The following is a 23,177-nucleotide window of genomic DNA, read 5'->3' on the forward strand; positions in this document are numbered from 1 at the left end:
GAATGTTGAAATAAATACAGCATCCAGAGCATTCTCTGGCTTCTCTTGGACATTAATAAATAGCAAGCAAAAACTTGTTCACTGGCTGTTTCAAACCAATCACTTCTGGTAAGAAAGGTTTGGTTTTGATGTTTGAAAATTATTATTTTCATCCTTTTGCTTTTACTTTATGTACCAGAAAAGTAGAGGAAAATGCTGTATGAAGCAGAGATGAATAACAGGCTTGGACTACATACCAGGGAGCAGCTGGTGAGTGAAGCCCGGAACCCCCTGACAGCCCAGAATATCGGGGGAGCTGGATGCAGAGAGGAAATGTGCTATGTCGATCCATTTCTTCTGCTTTGTTTTGTTTTCTCTTAATACCACACTACTCCTTTATTTGAGCTTAGGTATGGGGAGCGCTGGGAACTGTGACAATGTATCGAACTGAGGCTGCTGACGCCAATGAAGGTGGGAGGAAAAACCACACATGAAAGTGAGAGAAGAATTTGGCCCAGTGTCCCTTTAGATTTTATACAGCCCAGGAAAAGTAAAATACTATTGCTGACAGTACCAGCTTTTAACAATAATTGCACAGTAACAGGGCATTGTATTAGAATTTATGTCAATATCTAATTTTGTACCTTTTTTTTTTTTTTTTTTTTTTTTTTTTCCCCCCTCCGGTCCTCCTGAAATGAATCTCCCTCAATGCTTGGCTACTCTGAAAAGCCAAGTCCCTGTACTCAACGTGAACAGGCAATGCAGAATTAATATCAAATGATTTCTGCAAATATGAATTTCATATGAAGCTTTATTTTTGTAGAAGTTCATGTCTTTGAAACATTTGTAAGCTGGTGAGGTAGTGATTTATTCAAGCTTGCTAAGTGCACTATTCTTCTGTAGTCTTGGTTAAATACTGTGAATGAAGATTGCTATAGTTACAGCTGAGTTCAGAAACTGGCACTATTGTATTGTAATTCTGGTTTCTTATCTTCCTTCTCTTGCTCTGGTACAGTGAGAGACACATTTCTATCTCTGTAATTAACTGTGGTGTGAAAGATTTTGCACATTCATTTAAAAATGCTTGAGAAAATGTGAGATGAGGGACATTTTTCATTGTCCTGTTTCCCCCAAAACCAGTCAGTGACATGGTACTTCCTGCACCCAATCTGCATGCCTTCTCTGCGTATCTTCAGCCTAGTCCTTGAAATTCAGTTTGGCACATTAATTAATTGCAAAAATATACACCACCAAGTTAACAGGTACACTGTTGGCTTCCTTTTATATAGGATATATTGCATGTAAAGACCTGCATTATGTTGGCATTTATTTTGATGAAAAACAGAGGTCCCAACAGCCCCGGTGTTAAGACCTGCAGCTGGCAGGTCTTAACATTGACTTCTGTGTGGTATGGATAGGTCTCAGTATGGTGGCTGGTAAGCAGGAATCATCAAGAACTTTGTGTAATATCCTCCGAAAAACAAATGCCTTCTCCCCTAGCTGGGCAGCAACAAGATATGTCTCACTGTCAGAACAACTCGTCTCCATGAGCTGCTTTCTAACACATCAAAAATGACGCATAAATAATTGGCAATGATTCAGGCGTTTTGTCAGGCTCCTGAGCCGTTACAAAGCAGACTGAGAGCTGGGTCGTAGCGCCCTGCAGGTGAGGACTCGGCACATCTGGATCTGCCCAGTGCTCACGGGAGGGAGCGACGCCTCCCCTGCTCACGGGCCCGAGCGGGGCAGCGGCTCAGCGGCACAGCGGCGACAATGCATCCTCACCGCGCTCCCGCGTTCCTCACCTGCAGCCCAGCCCCCTTCCATGTGCCGGCTGTCATGCTTCACAGATCCTTTGCCAGGACAACACAACTTCCAAAGCTGGAAATAGATGACTATTCTTTTTTTAAACACTCCCCCCCTCCTCTCCCCATCCCCCCCCCCCCCCCCCCCCCCCCCCCGGCATTGTATACGGCTGGTTCAGCGAATTGAATCTGCCCATGGTGGAGGCAGGGGGTGGCTGGGCTGGGGCAAGGGGAGCCATTGACCTGGGGAGAAGCAAAGGGGAGCAAGGAAGGCAGGTCTGCTTGTCCTCTTGGCTCTTTTCCATCATCCAGCTATGCCTCTTGAGCTTAAAGGTATGTATTACCAAAGGATTTATTAAACAATCTCTTCTTAAGAGCATCTCTTCTTTAATGCAGTAGTGAGAATAAATATGCTTTATTCTCCTGAGATGGTGGGTGGGAGGGAACACTCACAGCGCAAGATGGGGTAGGCCAACCTTTGTCCTGTGAATATTTTCCTGTAATTTTTTTCCAAGACAGGATTATGCATGTATGTGCCTTACGGTAGGGATCCCCATGTCATTTGGGACAAACCATAATGAACTGACATGAACAGAGCTTTGTTTTGAATATTTGATACAATACTGGTAGAACTTTAAGGAAAACCAGCATTCACCATGTCTTAGTGTTGTAATCGAGCTCTCTGAAGTTATATGCCCAGCTCATCTGCATAGTAGACATAATGAAATATGCATTTCATACCCACAGTGAAATAAATCTTCCGTTTGCTTGCTGCCTGTGATTGTGGTGCCATATGCTTGGCTGAGCATTGCTCCTGATGGATCACTATGCAAGGATGCCTTACACTGGGGGCTGAGTTCCTCGGTGAGTCACTGCAGTAGAATGCACTGTAGAAAAAGCTCACTTCCTCAGTTGCTCAGAGTTAAAATATTTTTGGATCCATGCCTGGTTTGTGCTAGAAATATTAAGGATGTTATTGTTTTTCTGGTAAAGTTCCATTAAGAGAGCGAATGATCATTGCTCCAGCTAGCACTGAATTCTCTCAAACCATAGCTGAGTTTTCCTTTCCAAATCAGTTATGTGGCTGTCTGAAATGTGCCTTGAAACAGTATGATTGGCTTCTGTGTTGAACATGCAGGACTGCATTTACTCTTTCATCTTTGCTTTATCTTTAGTTCCCAGGGGCAAACTGGCATTGAGCCCTCATCTGAAACATGGACCATAGCAAATCTATAATTTTTCAAGCTTTGGTGCAGTAATTAGAAGATGAAAAATCATGTGACTTTTTTCTTTTTTTTTAAGCTGTTAAAATTATCCAAGTTCTTCAAAATTATGAGTAGAATTAAAGCTATGTTTTTAATCAAAATCAAAGCACTGGATGGAGTGCCCAAATTTTCCTGTGGTGGAAATCTGATGAGGCCCAGAGTGAAGTACTGCTGGAGATGGAGGTCAGTCAGTAAAGGCATGTTCTGTGCACAGGTGTCTGTGCGCAGGTGTCTGTGCAAGGTGTTGATCAACTCTCATGACAACTGGTTGTGAGTGACTGAGTGCAGAACTTGTCCTGCCAGCAGCAAACACAACAAAAGCAGACAACCAAAGAGAAAGTGATGAAGGGCTGAGCAGTCTTTTGTCTCTGAGTTCAGTAAACCTCTGCAATCCAGATCAGAAAAGGGCAGGCCAATCCCCAAATCAAAGTGTTTGTCTCTCCATTTGTTGAATCCTAAGCTCTTCGTAACATTTCATTTTTCGCATCTGTTCTGTTTCTGAGACGGTAGCCACCTGGTTACAGAGGGCAGCATTGTCATCTGAGCTGCCTGTGGTTATGATGTTTTTTTGACCAAAAAAAGCACCATGCTGAGCATGATGATGATTTTTGCTTGTTTCTGCTGAAGATACAATACTACAACCTTGAGGCAGGCACTTTTAATGCACAAGGTGATCTGGTGATCAAGTAATTGTAAGAAAAATAGGGTGGTGCATGAGGCCATGATTTATTTGACATCAGAAGTCATCTCATAATCCCTTCTGTAGGCACAACACCTCAGTGGTGACAATGGGGAAACCTTCTCTCTCCCCATCATCTTTCCTCATGTTCTCTTCTTGTGTCCTGTGTCACTTGCTGCTTTTACTTCTCTCAAGCAAAAGAAAAGGAATATAATTAGTGCCTTTCCTCCAAACCTTGTGGAACTATGGGACGCCTTTTCTGCTCTTGGCTTGGGTCTGACGCCCTTTGCATCTTGTGCTTCTTTATGCCCATCAGCACCATGTGAGGCTGAACCAGAGCTCTGGAGCAATGTGTGGATCTCTCATATGGTTGTTAATGAGGAGTTCAAGCTGGTCCTTATAATTAAGCAGATGATTAGCCACAGGTAATAATCCAGAAACAGCAATTGAAGCACTTCAAGTGGTGAGGAAGGTTATATGTGTATGCATTGTGCCTTTGGGGTCTGGGAAATGTGTCTGTCAGAGCTAGGCACCTGCATGTTTACAAAATTCCCTGAATGTCACCTTTAGCATGAGCCCTGGGGACCAGTTTTCTCTGAGCTGAGGGTTGGAAAGCCATCCAAACAGCTCTGCACGGGTAAGACAATGAGGGCTGTGGACTTGTCACCTTGCATGAAGAGCCCTTGGACTGCACAGAGTAGCCTTTGCTCCATCCAGCAGCATTAAATGACCCACCCAATCGGACATCCAGTCTCACCATGGGTGGTTGAAGGAAACATTTATCCAGAGGAAGACACTATCTTAGCCAGAGCAGTGTGTCCCTTTTTTGCCCTATCTCTGGATCTCATTCAGGCAATTTCACTCTGGCATACATAAAGGAAGCAACACCTGTTATTAAAACACCTTGGAAATCACTGGCAAATAGCTCTTATAAACATCAAACACAGGAGAGATAAGCACTTGGCTTAAACAACAAATTCAATATCATGAAGGCAGCACTGTGGGAAATGTATTTTCCCATAAGAAATATGCAGGAAAACCTGCAGATACTGCAAGAAGTGAGAGGAAAGGATGAGAGTTAGAAAATACAATCATTCTCCTTTCTCAGGGGTGGGAGGACAGGTGGTGGGTCTGTTCCTCACAGACAACCAAGGAGATATTGAATTTCAAAATGAAGTTTTGATAGTATGAATCCTGAATGGAAATCCTGGGGTTTTAATTGGTTTAGGGTTTGGTGTTCCTATAAACTTTCTTTAGTCCAGGAATTTCTTTTTGTGTTATCCAAGTCATTGTCAATGTGTCCAGGCTCCTTGTTTCCTGGGCATTGGAACCTTTATGTCCTTGGTGTAATATGATATCCTCCAGGATGCCAGGTTCTGTCCTGTTCTGCACGGACCTATAAGCCCTATTTGTGCTAGGCCTTTCCAGGCTTCTCATCCCTGGAAAATAAAAAGCCTGAAATATTAGCAGCCCTGTGGAGCTGCGGATGTGTGAGTCCTTGGCAACTGTGCAGCTCAAAAAAACCAGGAAGGAATGAGGCAGGTCCTGAAAAGAATATTTTTTTTTTTTTTAAGAAGTCCATTAGAGACTGCTCTGCTGGTTCAAAGCCTGCTGAATTTGATGAACTGGCATTTTCTGATAAAAAACCCTGTTCTTTTGACAAAAATTCCTTCCAGCTGTGGGACATATTGCCTGGTGGAGCTGCAGTGACTAGTGGGAGCCAGGCCAGCAAACTCTGAGCCCCCATATCCAGGGAGCGTAGCCTTGCTCGTTCTGTGCCTAGCAGGGTCCTGCCTCCACACCAGGCCAGCAGCAGAGAGGAGCAGCGCTGCAGGCAGCCAGGTCCCTCACATCCCCTGCACTCGGCGGCTGGAAGGGCCTGGCCCTCCCCTCCTTTCGCTGTTGGCACAATGGGGCTACCAGAGCTCTGTCTCTCCAGAGCAGTTTCTAATTTGTTTATTGATGTTGACAAAGGCTCATTTTTACTTCTGTCAGCAGAGGTGATGTGGCTGTAAATGGACACACTGCTCTGCCTCCCTTATTATAAGCAAAATTGCCTGCTAAGCACTAACTTCTGGACCCTCTGTGACAGATACACGGAGAAGAGCAGAAAAACAAGTGGCCTATTTACATTTTGCTATGCTGGGGGTGAGAAAAAAATGTGGGTTTAACCCCTGAATTGACTGAGATCATGACCAGGGAATGTACGAGTATGCAGGTGGCTATTTGGCCCCATGGTTTCATGGAAGTGTATTTCTGATCATAATTGATCTACAATAACTGGGGCTTTGGTAAGGTCTAGGTATTTTGGCTCAATTCATACTGCATAAAAGCCGTACGATATAGATGGGGATGACAACAAGCTGATAACCCTGAAGTGATTTGCATGTTTCTCCATATAACATATATATATAACATACATAAAAGAACGTTAACTCAGATTATTGTAGGCATGACATTACAAAATTACCATTAACTTGAGATAATTACAGGGAGATTAGCTTTAATTAGGACTATACTTTCATATTTATGCTCCTCCCTCACTGAGATGCTATTCTTATGTTGTTTTGAAGTCCCTTTAATATACATGTTATGCTTTTGTTAGGCACTTAAGTAACTTGACTGGAGTTCAGTGGGGAGATTGTAACAAGCAGAAGTTGAAGGCTGTTCCTTTGGCTTTGGTCCCTTGGCAGCCAGCAGAAGGAGTGTCGATGAATGGGGTGGTCTGGGGAGGTCACACTTTTGTTCACTATGAAGAAGCCTCAGCATTGAAACCCTGCTGGCAGCACTGGGATTGCTGTTGGGAGGCAGTGTTTAGGCTAGAACTCGTCCTTGCACAAGAACAGGCTGCACAGAGCAGGCTTGGGCCAGGGATCTCCAAGTGCTTGGCAGATATTTGATGGCAAAGAGGTGATACAACAGTTTGCAAAGTATTTGGGAGTATTCTGGAGTGTTTAAACCACCATTCTCTGTGGGCATCCCCAACTCTCTGTGCTGCAGTTACATCACGTAAATTAAATCGCCACGCCAAAACTTTCAGCATTCAACCCAGGTATTTTTTGAAAAAAACAGGTAATTTCATCAAAAGGCATTTTTCCTATGTTCCCAGATGTTTCTACCCTCTTCGGCTCAGTCCTCTCTATCCCGGGAAACAAAACTGTGTCTTGTATTTGTCCTGGATGGAGAATTTCTCTGGGCCAAGTGTGGTCCTGTAGTTCCTTTCTGTCTGAGAAAAACCTTGGCTTTGCCTGGCCTGACTTCTGTCAACAATTGAATGTAACTGGACAGGATGGTGGTAGCCAGAGCTGCCCAGCAGCACCGGTTCCCAGTGGATGGGGACTGGCTGCTGGGGGGCACGGGGGCAGGGAGACACTTGGAGTCCTGCAGTATGGTGGTAATTAGAAACGGAGTGTTCGGGATAGGCAGGTGCATAAGGCGAGGAAGTGTCCTTAGAGAGGATGAACGAGTGGACTTGTGAGCTTAAAAGGGAAGACGAGCTTGGGGCGGCAGCCAAGCAACCCGCAGCAACACGTCCAAGACCAGCGTGACAACTGCTCCTTGTCCCTCGGGCGCCGGGCCAGCTGTCCAGAGCCTCTGCGGCTCCTCGTTCTGCAGCTGCGAGAGTTTCCTGCTGAGCAGAGCTCGGCCTGACAGCAGAGCTGCTGCTGCTGCGCAATGCTCTGATCCCAACGCGACGCTCCCCTGTCAGAAGAGCCCTCTCGGAGGCGCAGGGGTGTGCGAGCGCTGCTGCGGCTGCGCTGGAAGCAGCAGCTGGAGAGAGGAAGGGATGCCAGAAAACACCCTTCCTCCTTCAGCCTCCACGGCTTACACAAGTGTGCCTTTTGTCCCACAGCTTTACACGCTCCCAAAGATGCCCCTGCACACATCGCCCCTTTCAGCTCTCTTCCGTATTTTTGGAGTGAAGCCCCCTGACCCGGGAGCCAGCCCAACTCCAGCAGGGCTCCAGCACTGGCACAGCCTTCCAAAATCACTGCTATGAAGCTGTATCTCATTTAAACATGCATGCTCAGGTATATAAAAGGGGAATTACCAGCTACTTTAACTCGTGCTTTTCCAGAGACCTTTTTTTCCTAAGATGGGCCAGTGCAGCCTTCCAGCAGAATTAATGAGCACAGACGGCTGCAGAATTAATGAGCACAGTGCCAACCCCTGCCACTGCTGGGAGGAACCTTCACTGAGAGGCCCCATTTTTTCTCCAGGTTGTGAAAGGAATTTAAACTTTTCCAAGAGGTTACCATCAAGACAATATTCTTAAGTCAATACTGCTCTGGGACTGAACAAACAAGAGGGAGGTTGTTTGAAACATTTCTGTTCCAGGTTTGGTTTGAGTACAATCTTCTTATGCATGTGTAAACCCAGAGGAAAATTGTATTTAACAGTGTAGCTTGTTTGGGAGCATGAATACCTTCCCCTGCTCAGAAATTAAACCTAAAAACAATTACCTGGGGAGCAAACTGTGCAAGAGCCTGTTCTATGACACAGCAAGGGGAATCAGACCACCAGTGGGGTTTCAGCATGTGCTTGGTAGGTTTCTTTGAGAAAAAAACTTTTCCAGCTAAAGCAAATGGGGTGATTTCCCCTTTCCTTTTGCTAAATCACTCCTTGGCAACAAAGCAGACAAAGACCTGCAGCATCCCCAGATTTTGGACAGGAGTATGAGCTTTGGAGCATTTTATCATTGCTTACTGCCCTCTAAACTCTTAAGCAATGACTTGAGGCCAGGAAGGTCATTGGTCTCTGCTGACTCTTGGGCTAATCGTTACAAACACCTGGGGGACAGGTACCTTTTACCTGCCAGCGTGGCCACCCTGCTGGGAAACACTGAGTTTGTTTGCAGAGGTGGTTTGCAGGAAGCAAGTGCACTCTGGGGTCACCCAGACCCACTGCTGGGAGCCCTTCAAGACGTTCTCTACTCCTCACCTTGCTGATGGCTTCAATCATCCCACAGAGTTTAATTTCGTGCACATAGCCTTCTGTACCATTCATCTCCTGCACCTTTGTCATATGGAAAAGCTGGAAGATGGCAACTTCCTGGACTGAGGCACTTTTCTCAAGAAATACCTCTTTCAGGTATTTGCTGGGACAAGGGGACCTGGTAATTCTTGGCTAAGGTCTGAATACAAAACTGTGTGAGAAGGTGTCATCACTGTGTGATTATCTCCACTGCGTTGGCTTGGGACCCTCACTGTAGTCCCAGCTTGCCCCCATTGGGTGTGTGGATTGCTGGCAGCCAGGGATGGGGCAGTACCGTGTGTTCAGCATTCACATTTACTGCATGCTCTCCTTGCGGCACAGGGGCTGCAGAGAAGGAGCACGCAAGAACGGGCTGCCTTATATTTCCTGTGCAATGCCAAAACACAGCTGAAAGAACTTGTCATCCTGAGCTGGAGCTGCGCTTTGCTCCAGTGTCTCTGGGCGAAACTGAGGCCAGCTGCACCAAGCACCTCTTCCCAGGCCTGGCTCCTCCACATTTTCCTCCCCTTACCTGGTGCCACCAGCATCATCCTGGTCCTGCAGGACAGCAAAGCCTGTCAGGGTTCCTTGCCACCAACAAACCTCTGAGCCCAGCTAGATCAATTTCAGTGCCACTGCACAGATAATATCAGGGGTTGAGGCTTGTTCCCAGCTGTGAGCTGGGTTCTAGAGGTGTTTATTTCCAAGCACAAGCATTTGCAGAGCTGACTTGCGCTGCTTGCAGATGTCTATTATGCCGTCCTTGAGCCAAGAGACTGACAAGGGGTGTGAAGAGCAGCCGGGATTTTACTCTCCTGCATACACACAGGCACAGAATGTGAAAACATCCACCACCTCTAATTATACACTGTGGTTTCCAGTACAGCTTTTATAACTGTGGATGGCATGGCAATCACTGGTGGGAGGTGAAGCTTTCTGAATTCTCTAAATTTTGCCCTTACCTACTGCTTCCGTTTCAAGCTCTCCCAGGTGAAGCAAGAGACAGAAGTCATTCCCCCGAGCAGATAAACTCCTTTCCGTTATCTTATCTAGATACATTTAAATATCTGCTACTTAATTGCATTGTAAAGAATCCCAGCCCTTCCCAGGTAATGGTTGCTGAGAAGGCAGCATTTCCCTTGATGACAAGGGATGGGAATCAGTGTGACTGTGCCAGAGGAGCCAAGAGCCCTCAGTGGCCACTAAGGGAGATTCCATTACCTCATGGCCTCTTCTGGCTTCATGTCTGCTGAGCATGGGCAATGAATATTATTATTTCAAAGAAGTGCGTCATCAAAGCATTTCTCTGCATTTATTCAGACTGTCAGAAATAAACCACTGGAGAGCAATGCTAACTCTAAACATCTAGAGATTGAGGAAATTGTGGTTTGCTCACAGTATTTGGGGTGAAGAAGCAAAACTTCCTCACTGACAGCAGCCAACCTTTCCTTACAACCTGTATAACAGGGATGTCACAGCTGCACATCTGCAGCTACAAACCAGACAGCATCGCTGTAGGATTCTGCGCTTCCTGTTGACAGACCAGATGGTCCTGATCCACAGGTCTCAGACCCAGCACTTTCCCATCACCATGCTCACAAACCCCTGAGACTCAGCATAGCATGTGCAGCCCTCAAAGGAATTCAGTTGTGTTGCCTTCCAAACGGCACGGTGCTGTGGAAATATCAGTGTTCACCACCAGTGAGCTGCAGCACAGCTGACCTGTGCAAGCTGGGCGGTCATATTCCCTCTCTTTTTTTTTTTTTTAAGAACTGTAACCATGTCTACACAGATAAATTTGTCATGCTTTGCCTCCATCCTTATGAAAAGGATGGGGGCAAAGCCCGTCCCTGTGGATTTAGGATGATGTTGGGAGAACCCAGTCTCAGCAAATTCTGTACTGAGCTTTGGGTGCCCCATGTCAAACGCTCACTGTAATCTCCACAGAAAGCAATCTGCATGTCCTGTCATGTGCCTGACCATGCAGTAATATTTCCCAGTGTTTGTTGCAAAGGTACAAGTAATTTTGGTCTTTTCAACAGTGAAGCTCAGCTCTTAATACCTCCCCCCCCCCCCACACACAAAGAAAATGCTGCAAATGGGAAATGCAGCCTTTTCCTTCCCTGTCTCACTCTCTCAAAAAACCAGAAACTAGTTTGACTGTATGCTTTTAGGAGAAATGAACACCTGAGTAGTCCCTCTCCAGGCGTCATTGCTGCTCTGACCTTCCAGGATAGTGCAATTAATACCGAGCTTTCAGCACAGCTGTTATTCAACAAAGATTTCAGCTTATCAGCTTTCATCAGCTGAATGCAGCTTTCAGCTGCACTCCCCTTGACACTGTTTCTGGGGCTTGGCTCTCTGCAGGCCCAGGTGAGCCTGAAAAGGAAGAGGTGAGGAGAAGGGCTGGTGCAGGTGGGGCAGCAGCCCAGGGATGTGCCCCAAAGCCAGTGCCCAGATTCATCCTCCAAGAAGCTGCAGAGGGGGGATGCTGCCCCAACAGCTCCATGGAGTGTGTAGAGGATTCAGGGGGAACTGGGGCATGTGAAAGTGCAAAATTTACTCATCCCAGGTTGGCTGCAAGTGGAAGGGTACGGTTAAGAAGGGGAATCAGGCTCTGGGAGGAACTGAGCTGTTTGCTTGGGAGGTCATTTGGTGCAACTCTTCTTGTCCCAGAGATCAGGTAAAGCCAAAAGCGAATATCTCCATTAAGCATTTGCAGGAAAAACTGGAGACTTATTTCTTCTGTGATTTGAAGGGGATTATTTTCCTGCAGCTGTAAACCAGGGTGAGAAAATTACGGTGACCATGGGGTTACAGGTCATTTTATCCATTCCCATTTCCTCCATACTGCATGAGCCTTTCTGCTACTCTGACACAAAGCTGTAAAATGAAAATTTGATAATTCTGTAATAAAAGGCACTTATGTTAAAAAAAAAACAAACAAACAAACAAAAAACAACAACAAAAAAATCAAACCTACTAAAATAAGCCATCTAGATCTGTTTCTTAATTGCTGCAGGTTTTCTAGGAATAACTGGTTTAGTGCTACAGCAAGTACATTTCCTTCTCTCTGCTCAGATTCGGCCTCTGGTTTGATTCCATGAACACCAAAGGTTGTGAGATTGACAGGTGCGGGCTCAGCTTTTACAGATTAACAAAGGAATAATTCTGAACATTCAAAGGGAAATTCTCAGTGTCAGCTAATGCAGTGCTGCCTCCTGACCTCTGCAGGGCTATTCCACAGATGAGCTTTGAACATTAAGTATTTCCTCATTAACCCCAAGGGTTGCCTCACCAGCTCCCAGGCTTGGAGCTACTCCAGCTGTGACTGAAGTCACAGGGGAAAACCAAAGGGGTGACAAGTCTTGAGTAGCATCAGTAGGTTGGTAAAGCAGCCTGGAACAGAGAGGGATACAGCTCGTCAGGCCTCTGGACCATCAAAGCTTACTGAAGCTCTACCGCGGTAAAATATAACTCAGCTTGCAGAGAGGCAAATGCATCTCCCATGGAGCTTTTAAACTGACTTTTAAGGCCGTGTTTGGATTTTCATTTTTCTCACCAAAGAACCTGTGCTGCAACCCTGAGGCACACCTTGGCAAACAGTGCTGCTCAGCTTGGCAGCATTCTCCTGCTGAGGTCACAGCTCTCCTCATTTGCCCAGGGAAGTGGAGAAAGGCAGCAGCTGCCCTGGCAGAGCCTGGGTGCCAGACCTGCAGGAAGGGAGGAGCAGGATCTGTATCTCAGTTGACAGTGATGGGGTGATGGAGGAGGTTGTGTCAGGCACTGCCAGAAGGCAGTGGCTTGGGGCAAAGGAGAGTTGAACAGTGCTTTTAATTAGTGAAATGGTACATGAGAAATGGGTGTGATATGGGGTAGAGAAAAAAAGTTAGGGAAAAGTAGGTAGTGTTGAGGGAAACCAGTTTTGAGAAGTTTGGTAGTAACCTCCTTCCACCATCCATTGTGATTTTCTTAGCAGTGTGTCACAATGTCACTGTCCCCTTCACCCACTGCTCAAACACTCCTGCTGGGCCTGAAAACAAAGCAAACCCCTTCGAGCTGGCTTGGCTGGCATCACTGGGCTGCAGCAGCTGATGGGAGGGTGGAAGCTGAGCAGCTTGCCAGCTCCAATTCTCACCTCTGGTAGGATTTACCTCAGTAACACACCCATCCCTACCATTTGTGGTGTTGCAGAACTGTTTTATTAGATTTTTGTAAGAAGTTTATGTTATGGTTCGTTTCACTGTATCCCCAATTCTGTATCCCTTTTGTGTTGTCTGTATAATAAGGTGTTTTGTGTCAATCATCCCATACCTCACATGACATGTAACATCCCTTCTGCCCCAACCCCCCTCTCTGGGGCAGCTTGTCAGTCACTCCCGGGGTCCCTCCCGGATTGTGAAATCTCCGGGAGAGGGCTTCAGGTGATAGGTAGCCTGGGGGAAATTCCTTTGGCTCTAGATTTTAGTGGTCTGAAGCTTGGGGGTGGGCACACCTTGTTACCCCCTGAATCCCCTGATTTGTTGTCTTCTTGTATCCTCCCTGGGACCCTCCCCCGCTTATAACGGGTAGGAGGGAGGAAGAGGCTCTCTCAGCCGCTGGGTTCTCAGCCTGGAAGCTCTCAGCCGCTCGCCTCGGAGCTTGGAGATCTCTGCTAATAAACATCTTTTAACCTACTAAGCTGAGAGCCAGCCTTTTCTCTTCTGCTGCTGTTGACTGTCACCTCTGGGTCCAGCAGCTAAGCCGAGAAGCCAAAACGAACTGGAAACTTTGTGTCTGTGTTGACCCGAGCTAGCTGGGGGTCAGCTCCCACCCGGAGCGGGGACACAACCGGACACAACCATTCAAATGAATGTCCTAGTAAAACAGCAAGTCCTCACCAGGACATGAAACCTATAAATTTCAACATATTTTTGAAGTTACTGTACCTTGTCTGTACATACAAATTTTAATTATATGTAGAAATAATTTGTTTGGTGTCTAACTTGTCAAAAAACAACCATCTCATTCCATTAGTTTTGGCTATCCGAAACCATACCCTCCACTGTTGCACAGACTGCAAAACCCCTTTCTCATACTTGTTCTGACAGAGCTTCTCTGGACAATAGAGCCAGCAACAGCCACTGGCCCTATTCTCATGTGCATGGAAGCAGAAATGTTGTAGGTTTGGGTCAACTCAATTAACAAGTGGGAAAAAAAACCATCTCAAATCCTTGACTTTTTTTTTGTTGCTCAGAGAAAGACAGGAACGACTGAAATGCCATGTGGGCAAACAGAACATTTAGAAACCTGAACGCCACTCATCACATGAACAACAATTGTAGATGCATATTCATTAAAAAAAAATAAAAAACATTAAGCTGGAAATACAATCACAAGGGATATTTCTTGAGTATCAAGCTTGGTATTTCCTGAAGAAATACCAAGGAACAGGGGAACAAAGCTCAGTCAACCCGTTCCAAGTGTTCACTGGACAGCAAGATTGAAGAAAAGCTTCTATGAATTCCTGGAGCTTTTGACTCCTGTAATTATTTTCCAAATCACGTAGAGTGCCTATGTTAGATATATTAACATTTTAGACAAATGATCTGGAAAAATAAAACAAAACAGAGTATTGTGTACACTGAGGATAAAGAGAGGGCCAAGTGACTGAACTGTTTTGACAGGATGTTTTTTAGATTAATTTATCATTTACCTGTAAGAAGAGTTGCTTTTAGCAGTAGTTCTTGCAAAATGCAAGGTCATGAAAGCTTTCATGTGACCTACTGTGCAGTAGATAATTAAAGGCGTATCTAAAGCAAACTTAAAGTAGGAGTTTTGTATGGAGAGGTGTACCTGGTTAGCATAAGCATTGAGAGCAGAGTAGGGAGTGAGAGCCCACATGCTAAAATGTCTCCATTTCTGCTGGTATTGAACTGATAAAAACGAAACTAATTAAAAGCACACACCTACAGATGCCACAGCCACATCTTTCAGACATTCTCTGCTTCACCCAAGTCTAGCTGGTTTAGTTATTCTGACTGTAGTTGGTCATTAATCTAACCACTGGAGGAAGTATGGTTTAGATCTGGTTCTGTTCCCTGGAAAGACTTCATGATCATGAACACATCACCAGAACTCAGAGAGAACAAGCCTGTGACCACTGACAGTGATATGCAGTTCTATGCACAGTTCTACTGGTCTAAAGACCACTAATAGGGCACTTCACCAGGGTTACCCTCACTCATTAATGGACCACAGCAACTCCCTACACCCCTCTAGTCACATTTGTTAGCATGAGTAAATATGGTCACATGACAAAAATTTTATTTCCTCTCATGCACGGACTTTGCAGTAGAACTTGTAAGAACTTAAGTTTACTTAAGCTATGCAAAGATATAAAAAAAAATACATGGACACCAGGTGACGCTAACTTTGCCTTGTGAATGTCCTACTGCAGACACTTTTTCAGGTGGCTCCTTAGCTTAATTTACAGTTTTGGCTCTCAGTATATCACTGACAAGAAACCTCACAACTGATGAGGTCATACAGTTGTAGTTCCCAGTGAAAATACAATTTTTGGCTGTTTAAACAGATCCAGAATCTAAGGGACACTTTAATTATTATATTCACCATAAATGCAACAACCTTAATTTTATTTATCCTGAACACTTCATTCCATTAGAGGTTTTGCATGCACACCTTTTCTGAGGCATAGTGTGCACCAACAAACTGAATTGTGTCCATAAGCAGACAGAATGGAAATGCCCATGCTAAACTGCACATTAATAAATGGATGTCCCACTGCAAATCAACTTTTCAGCTATCTCTCTGGTCACAGCCTTTCTGGGGTTATCACTCAATACAACTGTATTGGATTAGCAAGTGACACAGGCTCTGCAACACCAAAAGCAAATGCAATGAAGCAATAGTGACTGAGAGATTTATATCCATGCTACTCTCAGTTTAGTATGATACGGCATAGTACTGACATGAGAACATGTTCCTCTTTATGAAGCCAAAAACTGTCTGAAATGCAATGCTGCTTCAGCTCAGATAAGCATGTCTGCACTGGAAATCTGCTAAGTTCAACTAATCATGTCCTCAGTCCCTGTTTCAGAATAAACATGAGATGATGTAGACTGATATTTTTCCGGTATTTTTGCTCGTGTAAGCCCCTTGTTGAATCATCTAAAGACAAGTAACAGATATAAACCCAGCAAACACAATTCATGTTTAACTGTTTATTAAAAAAACATTAAGTATAAAAAGTTAGGGACACTTTCCAGTGGTAAAAATGGGAGGTATTCACCTCAGTTTAAGGTGATTTGAAGGCGATTCACAATCTCCCTTGGCACTTGAGTAATTATTAACTTGTCTAAATTTCGAAATATGATGATGGTAAAATGGTTATGGTCTCTGTTATATCTAAAGCTAATAAGATCAGAAAATTAAAGAGACCATGAGCACCTGTGAAAACAATTCTAAAAAGATTTTAAAAAATTGCTTCCATTTGACTTGTGTGGAAAAAGTGAACAGAGTAATTACTGTTGTAATCACAGAACATCTTGCATCACAAGAGAGAAGATCAAGAACAAATCCCAAATGCTGATGACCATCTCCTCTGCTCTATCATAGCCTCTTTCTCTACATCACTGTAACACCACTGTACCTCAAATACATCTTTGGGATGTCATGTGTAGGCCATACCCAAGAAAAACAATGATAAACTCCAAGAGATCAGACAAAATTATACAATACTGTTTGACACAAGACAGAAACGTTAAAATTTCAAATGGAAGTCACTGCACATAAGTGATCTTTAAAAATTCCTCCTGAAATACTAACTTAATTCATAACAAATCTTGTGCTGTGTAAAATTCAACATATATTTGCTAAATGTTACACCTCAAAATAACTTTAAAAAAATAAAAAAATTAAGGTATTTTCAGAGAATTTCATAGTTGGCAACCTCTCCTGTCAATCAGATGCTCAAATTGTTGCCTCAAAGTCAGTGGTCCATATCTTATCAAAAGTCAAAAAATAATTTTTATCTTATTCTAATAATAACAACAGTTAAGTTTAGTTCTGTCCTCTTTGCATGTACCTTTCTTTTTAAAGGCCTATGGCTTAGTGTTCACAAATTAAAAAAAAACCCTATAAATACAGAAAAATAAAGCTTAATAGCACACAATATAAAAAATGACAAGTTTCAAACCCGTTACATAGTTATTGTTGGAAAGTGCACTACAATTAAGCTGCAGGTCAGAGACGCTTCTATCATGTTCATACTTTCCATGATTAAAACCTTAACAGTTTTTCATCTTCTCAATTAAATGAGAAATCTTTGATCCACCAAGGTTTTGGATGCCAAATTCTTCCTCCCAAGTGTATTACGAATAAACCTAAATATCTAAGAACATTTTGGAAAACATGTATTAATGAAGAAATACTTATACTAACATAAAACTACATAAAAGTATCTAACATAAAATAGTAACTTCAGATTTTCTTTAAATCATAAGATTTTCTTTAAATCATAACCATGAATTAGGTGCTTAATTTCCTTTAGCATGTTTAAAACATTTTCCACTACCTTTCCACTGCAAATTATGATAGAATTATGTGAGATTAATTTTAACAGATATTTGTGTTTTCTATTGAAAATTATTTGTAACCTCTTCATTCAGGATCACCATGTGAATGAAAAATTTTTCTCACAAGTCTATTTGACAAAATAAATAAAAAACTGTTTTATAAGACCTCTGTATAATCTTCTCTCACTGCACACTGCTAACTCACTGCATTTATTATCTAGTTAACTATTTAAACCACCATACTGACTCCCATTTAAAAAATATTACTTTGTTCTTAAATTAAAATTTACCTCTTGTTGCAAATATGTTAGAATAGCTGCTAAAACAAAACTTTGGGAAGCTAAATCCACAACTGAGAAAAACAGGATATCAAAGATGAGCAGTGTTGTTTCATTGCCATAATAGAGAACATCACTGAAAGAGTGTCCTTCATCTATGGAAAGAGAACATTTTAAAAAAAAATTAGTATTTCTGTGAGTTGCAAGTTTGTGGAGTTCATCAGCCCATGCTGTGGAAGCTGATAAGAAAAAGGAAAATCAGAGATAGAGCAATTTATGATATTCTATGGCAACACAGAGATTGTCCTGTCATTCTGTTGAAAGATAATACAAACTTTTCACTTATAAAATGGCATCATACCGATGAACACAACAGGTCAAACCTATGTATCACACACAACTCTACTTACTCCTGAATTCTCAATCAGATTATTTTAAAAACTTGCTTTAAACCAAGAAGCAGATGTAACTTCCTTGTCACTAAAAGTTTTAGTAACTATTAGCTCTGGCCCCAATGCAACAAAATATAAAAACATATGCTTAATGCCTTATTTTAGGAGGCGGTTCAGAGCTTAGCATTATTCTTATTTAATGGTTCCCCAGAAAACAGGCCTTTTAAGGTGAAAATACCTTTTTCATAGCCAAAGTACTCTAGACTATGTATCTACCTCTTTATTTTATCAAAAAGCACCACTTCTTTAAGAGAAAAGAATATGTAAACAATTACAAGAAACATATTCTTTTCCCTCTTCCTACTTTTTAGAAAAACGTCCAATACAAGTTTGATTGGAAAGCATGAATTTTCATTATAAATTGTATATTTCAGTACCATGAAATCCTGATTTATAGCTATACTTCTGGGAACCATAGCAGTCTAGACCATGAAACAAGGTATTTCTATCAATGCTTAAGATTATGAATTTCATAAACGTGCACATCTGTACACATGTGCACATGTGGACATTCAGCTGCCTTAAGTCAAAAACATCACAAATGTCGAATGACAAATTATAAACAGGATTTCTGTAACCTAAAGAACTTCTCTTAAATACCTCCCTCACAAGCAGTCATTCAATGATCCCTCCTGCTGTAAAGTCCATTTTAGACTGTAAATCCTGGGAAAGAAATCTACACAGAAACCAGGATTCTTAAAATAGTACAAATACCACACATCTTTTTACCATTATAAAAAATACTTTTCTCAATTGGTTCCATGAACTCCATGCCAAGAATTCGTTCAAGCAGCAACTTATCTTTAACAATATAATCCATTTCTTTATGAACCTGTAAGAAAAACAAAAACAACACTCCTTGTTTTATGATTTGAAATCTGCTTCAAAGTGAAGTACAGCTACTTAGATCTCTATGAATGAGACAAAACCCACTGGTCTGTTCCAAGACAAAAATAAGTACATAACAAAAAAGGATTTGTCATTTTTAAGTGCAGTCTGCACTGCTGGACAGCACTGCAATTGTTTTTTTTTTTTGTGAATGAAGCATTGTTCTGGATGCCATAAAATCTTTAATAACAAATCTTAACGCACATATACTTAAAGAGGAATTACAGTCCTGTAGATTTACAGTTTTTGTCTGTACTTAGAATATTTCCCTTAATATAGTAATATCAGTATACATACATGATCAATAAAAGAACTGAGAAATTTGTTCATGGCATTGTAAGCCCTTGTGCTTTGTTCGAAAGTATTTGCAGAAGAGTCCAAAAGCCTGGCAGGACCACGTTTCTGAAATACAAGACCAATACTTTTAACAGATAAGTTTCATATTTTAAATGACATTTAAATAATACCAATATCTCACTTACTCTTGTTAAGGTTTCATGAATCCAGTCATAGTGCAGTCTCATTTTTCTTGAAATGGAAATCTGAAATGTCTGGCCATCTGTGTTCGGTAACAAACCTCTCTGACTACACAGATTTTCCTATGCAATTAGAGCAATTGTAAATTAACATTATTAATGTCATTCATGGACCCAAAAATAGTCAAAAGCTTTTAATTTCCTCTCTTTCATGCATAGATAACATCTCTAAATATTTGAAACCACTGCAACAAGATTTCCTTAGGGCATGAAATCCTGACCCCTGCTGTCACAGAGTCATATTTCTCCTTTCACCTGTGTCTGGTTCATTACCTTCTAATAATACATATTCTGATATTTATTCTGAAAACCTTTCTTTTAGGTCTGTAATTTCTTCTATGCTCGTCTTGCTATTTTTTTGTTTCTTTGTTTCGGATTCCTGACTTTTTCCATGTGTTTTTCAGGTCATATTTCATAAATTTCAGAAATTCCAAGAAAATAAAAAAAATGACATCTTCATGGGGAAAACCCCTGTTTTTCCCAAAATTATATTAAAATAAGCTATCAGGAAAAAAATTGTAGGAACGTGTAAGTAAAAAACATTATCAATAAGATTTCACTGTATTTAAATGTTTGAGATTTAATTTTCACATGGTTGTTTTTTCCCCATCCAGTTGAGATAGCAATATCGTTTTTTAAGGTACTTTCTTAGTTGTCCCCAAAAAGATACGAGTTGCCATGAAATTTAATGCAGTCTCTGACCTTGTATTAGACATTTTATATTTGCCTGATCTTGCAACAAAGATACAACATATGATAAACTAGGAAAAATACTTATGCAAAGTAATTTCTATAAAGAACAGGTTGTATCACCACAGCAGAAGAGATGGAAAAAAAGAATTCATTGGCAGATTACAAGTTTCTGTATTAGTGTTTCAGATCTGTCTCTTTATGAAGCTTTTTTGGTATGCACCTTTTTGAATGTGGCTGTGACCTTATGCAAAGCTTAAATAATGAAAAGAAGGTTCTTAAATACATGAAAAAAACTTTTCAGAGAAACAGGTATTTTATATCCTTGAAATGTGAAGAAGTAACAAGACAAAACAGTGAAGAAAAAGAAAGATGAAGAGCTAGTTAAAAAAACTACTGAGTCATATATTTACATACCAACAGCTGTTATCTTTAAGTAACATGGTTCAATGTAGTGCACAATTGCAGATCCATAATGCAAACGTGTGTGGTCTTAATATAAAATAAATAATTGAGAAGGTATAAACTTGAATACTTTTACTTACTGCTTCTCTCTTCAGGTTCATATTCATTTCTTCCATATTGGTATCTGCATGTCCATGCACTGAGCGACCATGGATATAATGACCAAAACAGTTGTGTGACAAGACAAACACTGAAATCTCAAAGATGGGAAAAGAGAGAACACTAATCATCAATTATCATTTTATATTTGATCTTCTGAATTCATAGTGAAGATCAATCAAACTAGCCAGCCCTGCTACAAATACAAAGTAGGTAGGTACTGAAAAAAATACGAGAGAAAAATATTCAGCAACTCTTTTACTAATTAGTTTTATCTATATGTAACTAGAAACACATACCAGCTTCATGTTTAGTTTATCAACTGCAAGAATTTGCTGCTGCTTAATTCCATTGAACAAAGAAGCTAAAGCTACTAGATTTTATTTTGATTCCCAGGTTATTTCTGTGCTACACAATATGTATGCATGATTCCAGCTGAACCCCTAAAAGACTGTATTTAACAGAACTTCATTCAGTATGATACAATGCTTATGTATCACATAAACTCCAAAACTAACTATTTTCTACAACCCAGGTCCTACATGGGTGTTTCACAGAAGAGGAATGACCATGGCTTGAAAGACGGATAGAAGAGGTAAATTGGTATTTTTAAGAAGTTATGGACAAATGAGGTAATCCAATCTGTTCTGACTGGAACTCTCTTTGGTTAAAAGGCAATTCCTGCAGTACAAAGCTTCAAAACCCATATGTCAAGAAGAGAAAGTTCAGATGTGAGTAAGAGAAAATGCATTCCAAAGGTGGTAACTGTTAAGTTCAGCAGTTGAGGGACAAGCACAAGACAGGAGTAGACACTGGACATATATGTATTACATAAAATCAAGACAACTTGCCAGTCAGAAGGACTAAACCACAAACCAATAAACAGTATTGCAGTAAAAGGTCCTACACCTAATTTCTGTTATAACTTGTTATTTTTGAATTGTGTATCAGCACATGTAACCAATTTAAAATAAAAAAAAGAAAAACAACTAAAAGACCTAAAAAATCAGATGTCTATAAGAACATATTGATACCTATGCTTCTGAAATAATTTTCCAATTAAAATTCAGCTGAAATCTTGCAGAGTTCACCAATCGAATGAGCTAAAGGAAACATCAGCTTTGGCTGTTAGCTAGAAATCTAAATTAAATGCATAAATATTATTTAATATTCTTAGCGCTATCTTATGTACTATTCTATTTCAAATGCCACACTACAAATGAGACAAAGAAATACTTACATTGCTCACGCAACACAAATCAACAAATTGGCTTATCTTATCTTCAACAAATCTTTCATAAATCACAGCAAAAAATATAACCTGAAATAAATCAACCAAGTTTTCTTTTATTAGTTCATCAGATTTGACATTATTAAGCAACTAATTTCACCACTTAACAACCACAAATAACAGACTTCTGTAGCAATGCCACCATTGCACTGCACTTAATGGAACAGGATTGACATACTATCTCCTTTAAGAAGTTGTAGTAAGAACCTGCTTTTTATTTTGAACTTGTCAGGTGCTTCAAAGTTATTTAAAATAAATCAAAGTATCTTCATAAATTCACGTCTTTGAGAGGATTAAAATTCTGATTCCAAAGTCAGAGGTCTCATATCTCAGAAGATTGAGTGCCAAACGTGTACTAGCTAAAACAACTAAACATATGTATTGGATTATGTAACGTAAAAATGTGTATTCTATTTCATCTGTTCAAAGCTGGTTTTTGGGAGATGTTTTATCCTTCTCTCACCCTTCCAGGGGGGAGGGAGGCAGATGCCTTCTGATACTGGCCCAGCCATTAAATCCAGGTGGGGCAGTGTTTCTTATCTCTTTCACCACCCCTCCATCCTCCAGGGGGACATCTTCTGATAATGGGCTGTTAGGGCCCACCAATGACATGACACATTCCATCATCCCATGGTGAGATGCTCCACTCAGTAGATAAAAACTGGGACTGAAGAACACAAAGTATCTGTTTTTTCCACTGGATTCCTGGAGGAAGATCAGACCCATCTTGTCACCACTGGACTTTCTACAGGACCATCTCTACTCCACAGAACCACATCTGTTACTCCAGGAGGACTTATTTGGACTACTTCCAACACCCTGACCAACAGGGTGCCATGTTGCATCCCTGACTCTGTCAAGGTTTTTCCAGGATTTTTGTTTGTTTCCTTGCTTGTTTTTTTATACTACTGCATTTGTATTTTCTATTTTTTAATACTCCTAGTAAAGAACTGTTACTCTATTCCCATATCTGCCTGAAAGCCCCTAACTGCAAAATTATAATAATTTGGAGGGAAGGGGGTTTACGTTCTCCATTCCAAGGGAGGCTCTAGCTTTCCTTGGCAAACAACTGTCTTTCAAAACTGAGACAGCATAACAGTTAAGAACATACCCCATATTATGATAAGCAGTTTGGACAGTCTAGTGATTTATTCTAGCTTCCAAGAACTAGCCTGAAAATGATAATTGAGGATGTCACGT

At 41.5% G+C, this 23,177-nt stretch overlaps 1 protein-coding gene and 1 long non-coding RNA gene across 3 annotated transcripts in view; one reads left to right on the forward strand and one right to left on the reverse strand.

Moving 5' to 3' along the window:
- The first annotated feature begins 2,051 nt into the window (after window positions 1-2,051).
- On the forward strand, window positions 2,052-22,840 carry LOC120760597 (uncharacterized). Of its 2 annotated transcripts, XR_009208403.1 has the most exons (4): window positions 2,052-2,117; window positions 20,683-20,899; window positions 21,222-21,281; window positions 22,545-22,840. It is a non-coding gene; the product is annotated as an uncharacterized LOC120760597 (long non-coding RNA). The 2 variants fall into 2 exon arrangements; XR_005703414.1 differs by lacking the exon at window positions 22,545-22,840 and having other exon boundaries at window positions 21,222-21,678.
- Window positions 15,911-23,177, reverse strand: part of TMEM67 (transmembrane protein 67) — a 31,413-nt gene continuing 24,146 nt past the window's right edge. The window contains exons 22-28 of the mRNA XM_040081037.1: window positions 21,927-22,007; window positions 20,668-20,784; window positions 19,379-19,495; window positions 19,194-19,298; window positions 18,738-18,840; window positions 17,569-17,711; window positions 15,911-17,094 (exon numbers count right to left, since the gene is read on the reverse strand). Coding sequence (XP_039936971.1) covers window positions 17,014-17,094; window positions 17,569-17,711; window positions 18,738-18,840; window positions 19,194-19,298; window positions 19,379-19,495; window positions 20,668-20,784; window positions 21,927-22,007 — 747 coding nt within the window. The 3' untranslated portion in view covers window positions 15,911-17,013. The remainder of the gene's footprint in view (window positions 17,095-17,568; window positions 17,712-18,737; window positions 18,841-19,193; window positions 19,299-19,378; window positions 19,496-20,667; window positions 20,785-21,926; window positions 22,008-23,177) is intronic.

Source organism: Hirundo rustica, chromosome 1 (assembly GCF_015227805.2).
Source record: "Hirundo rustica isolate bHirRus1 chromosome 1, bHirRus1.pri.v3, whole genome shotgun sequence".
Taxonomy (NCBI): Eukaryota; Metazoa; Chordata; class Aves; order Passeriformes; family Hirundinidae; genus Hirundo; species Hirundo rustica.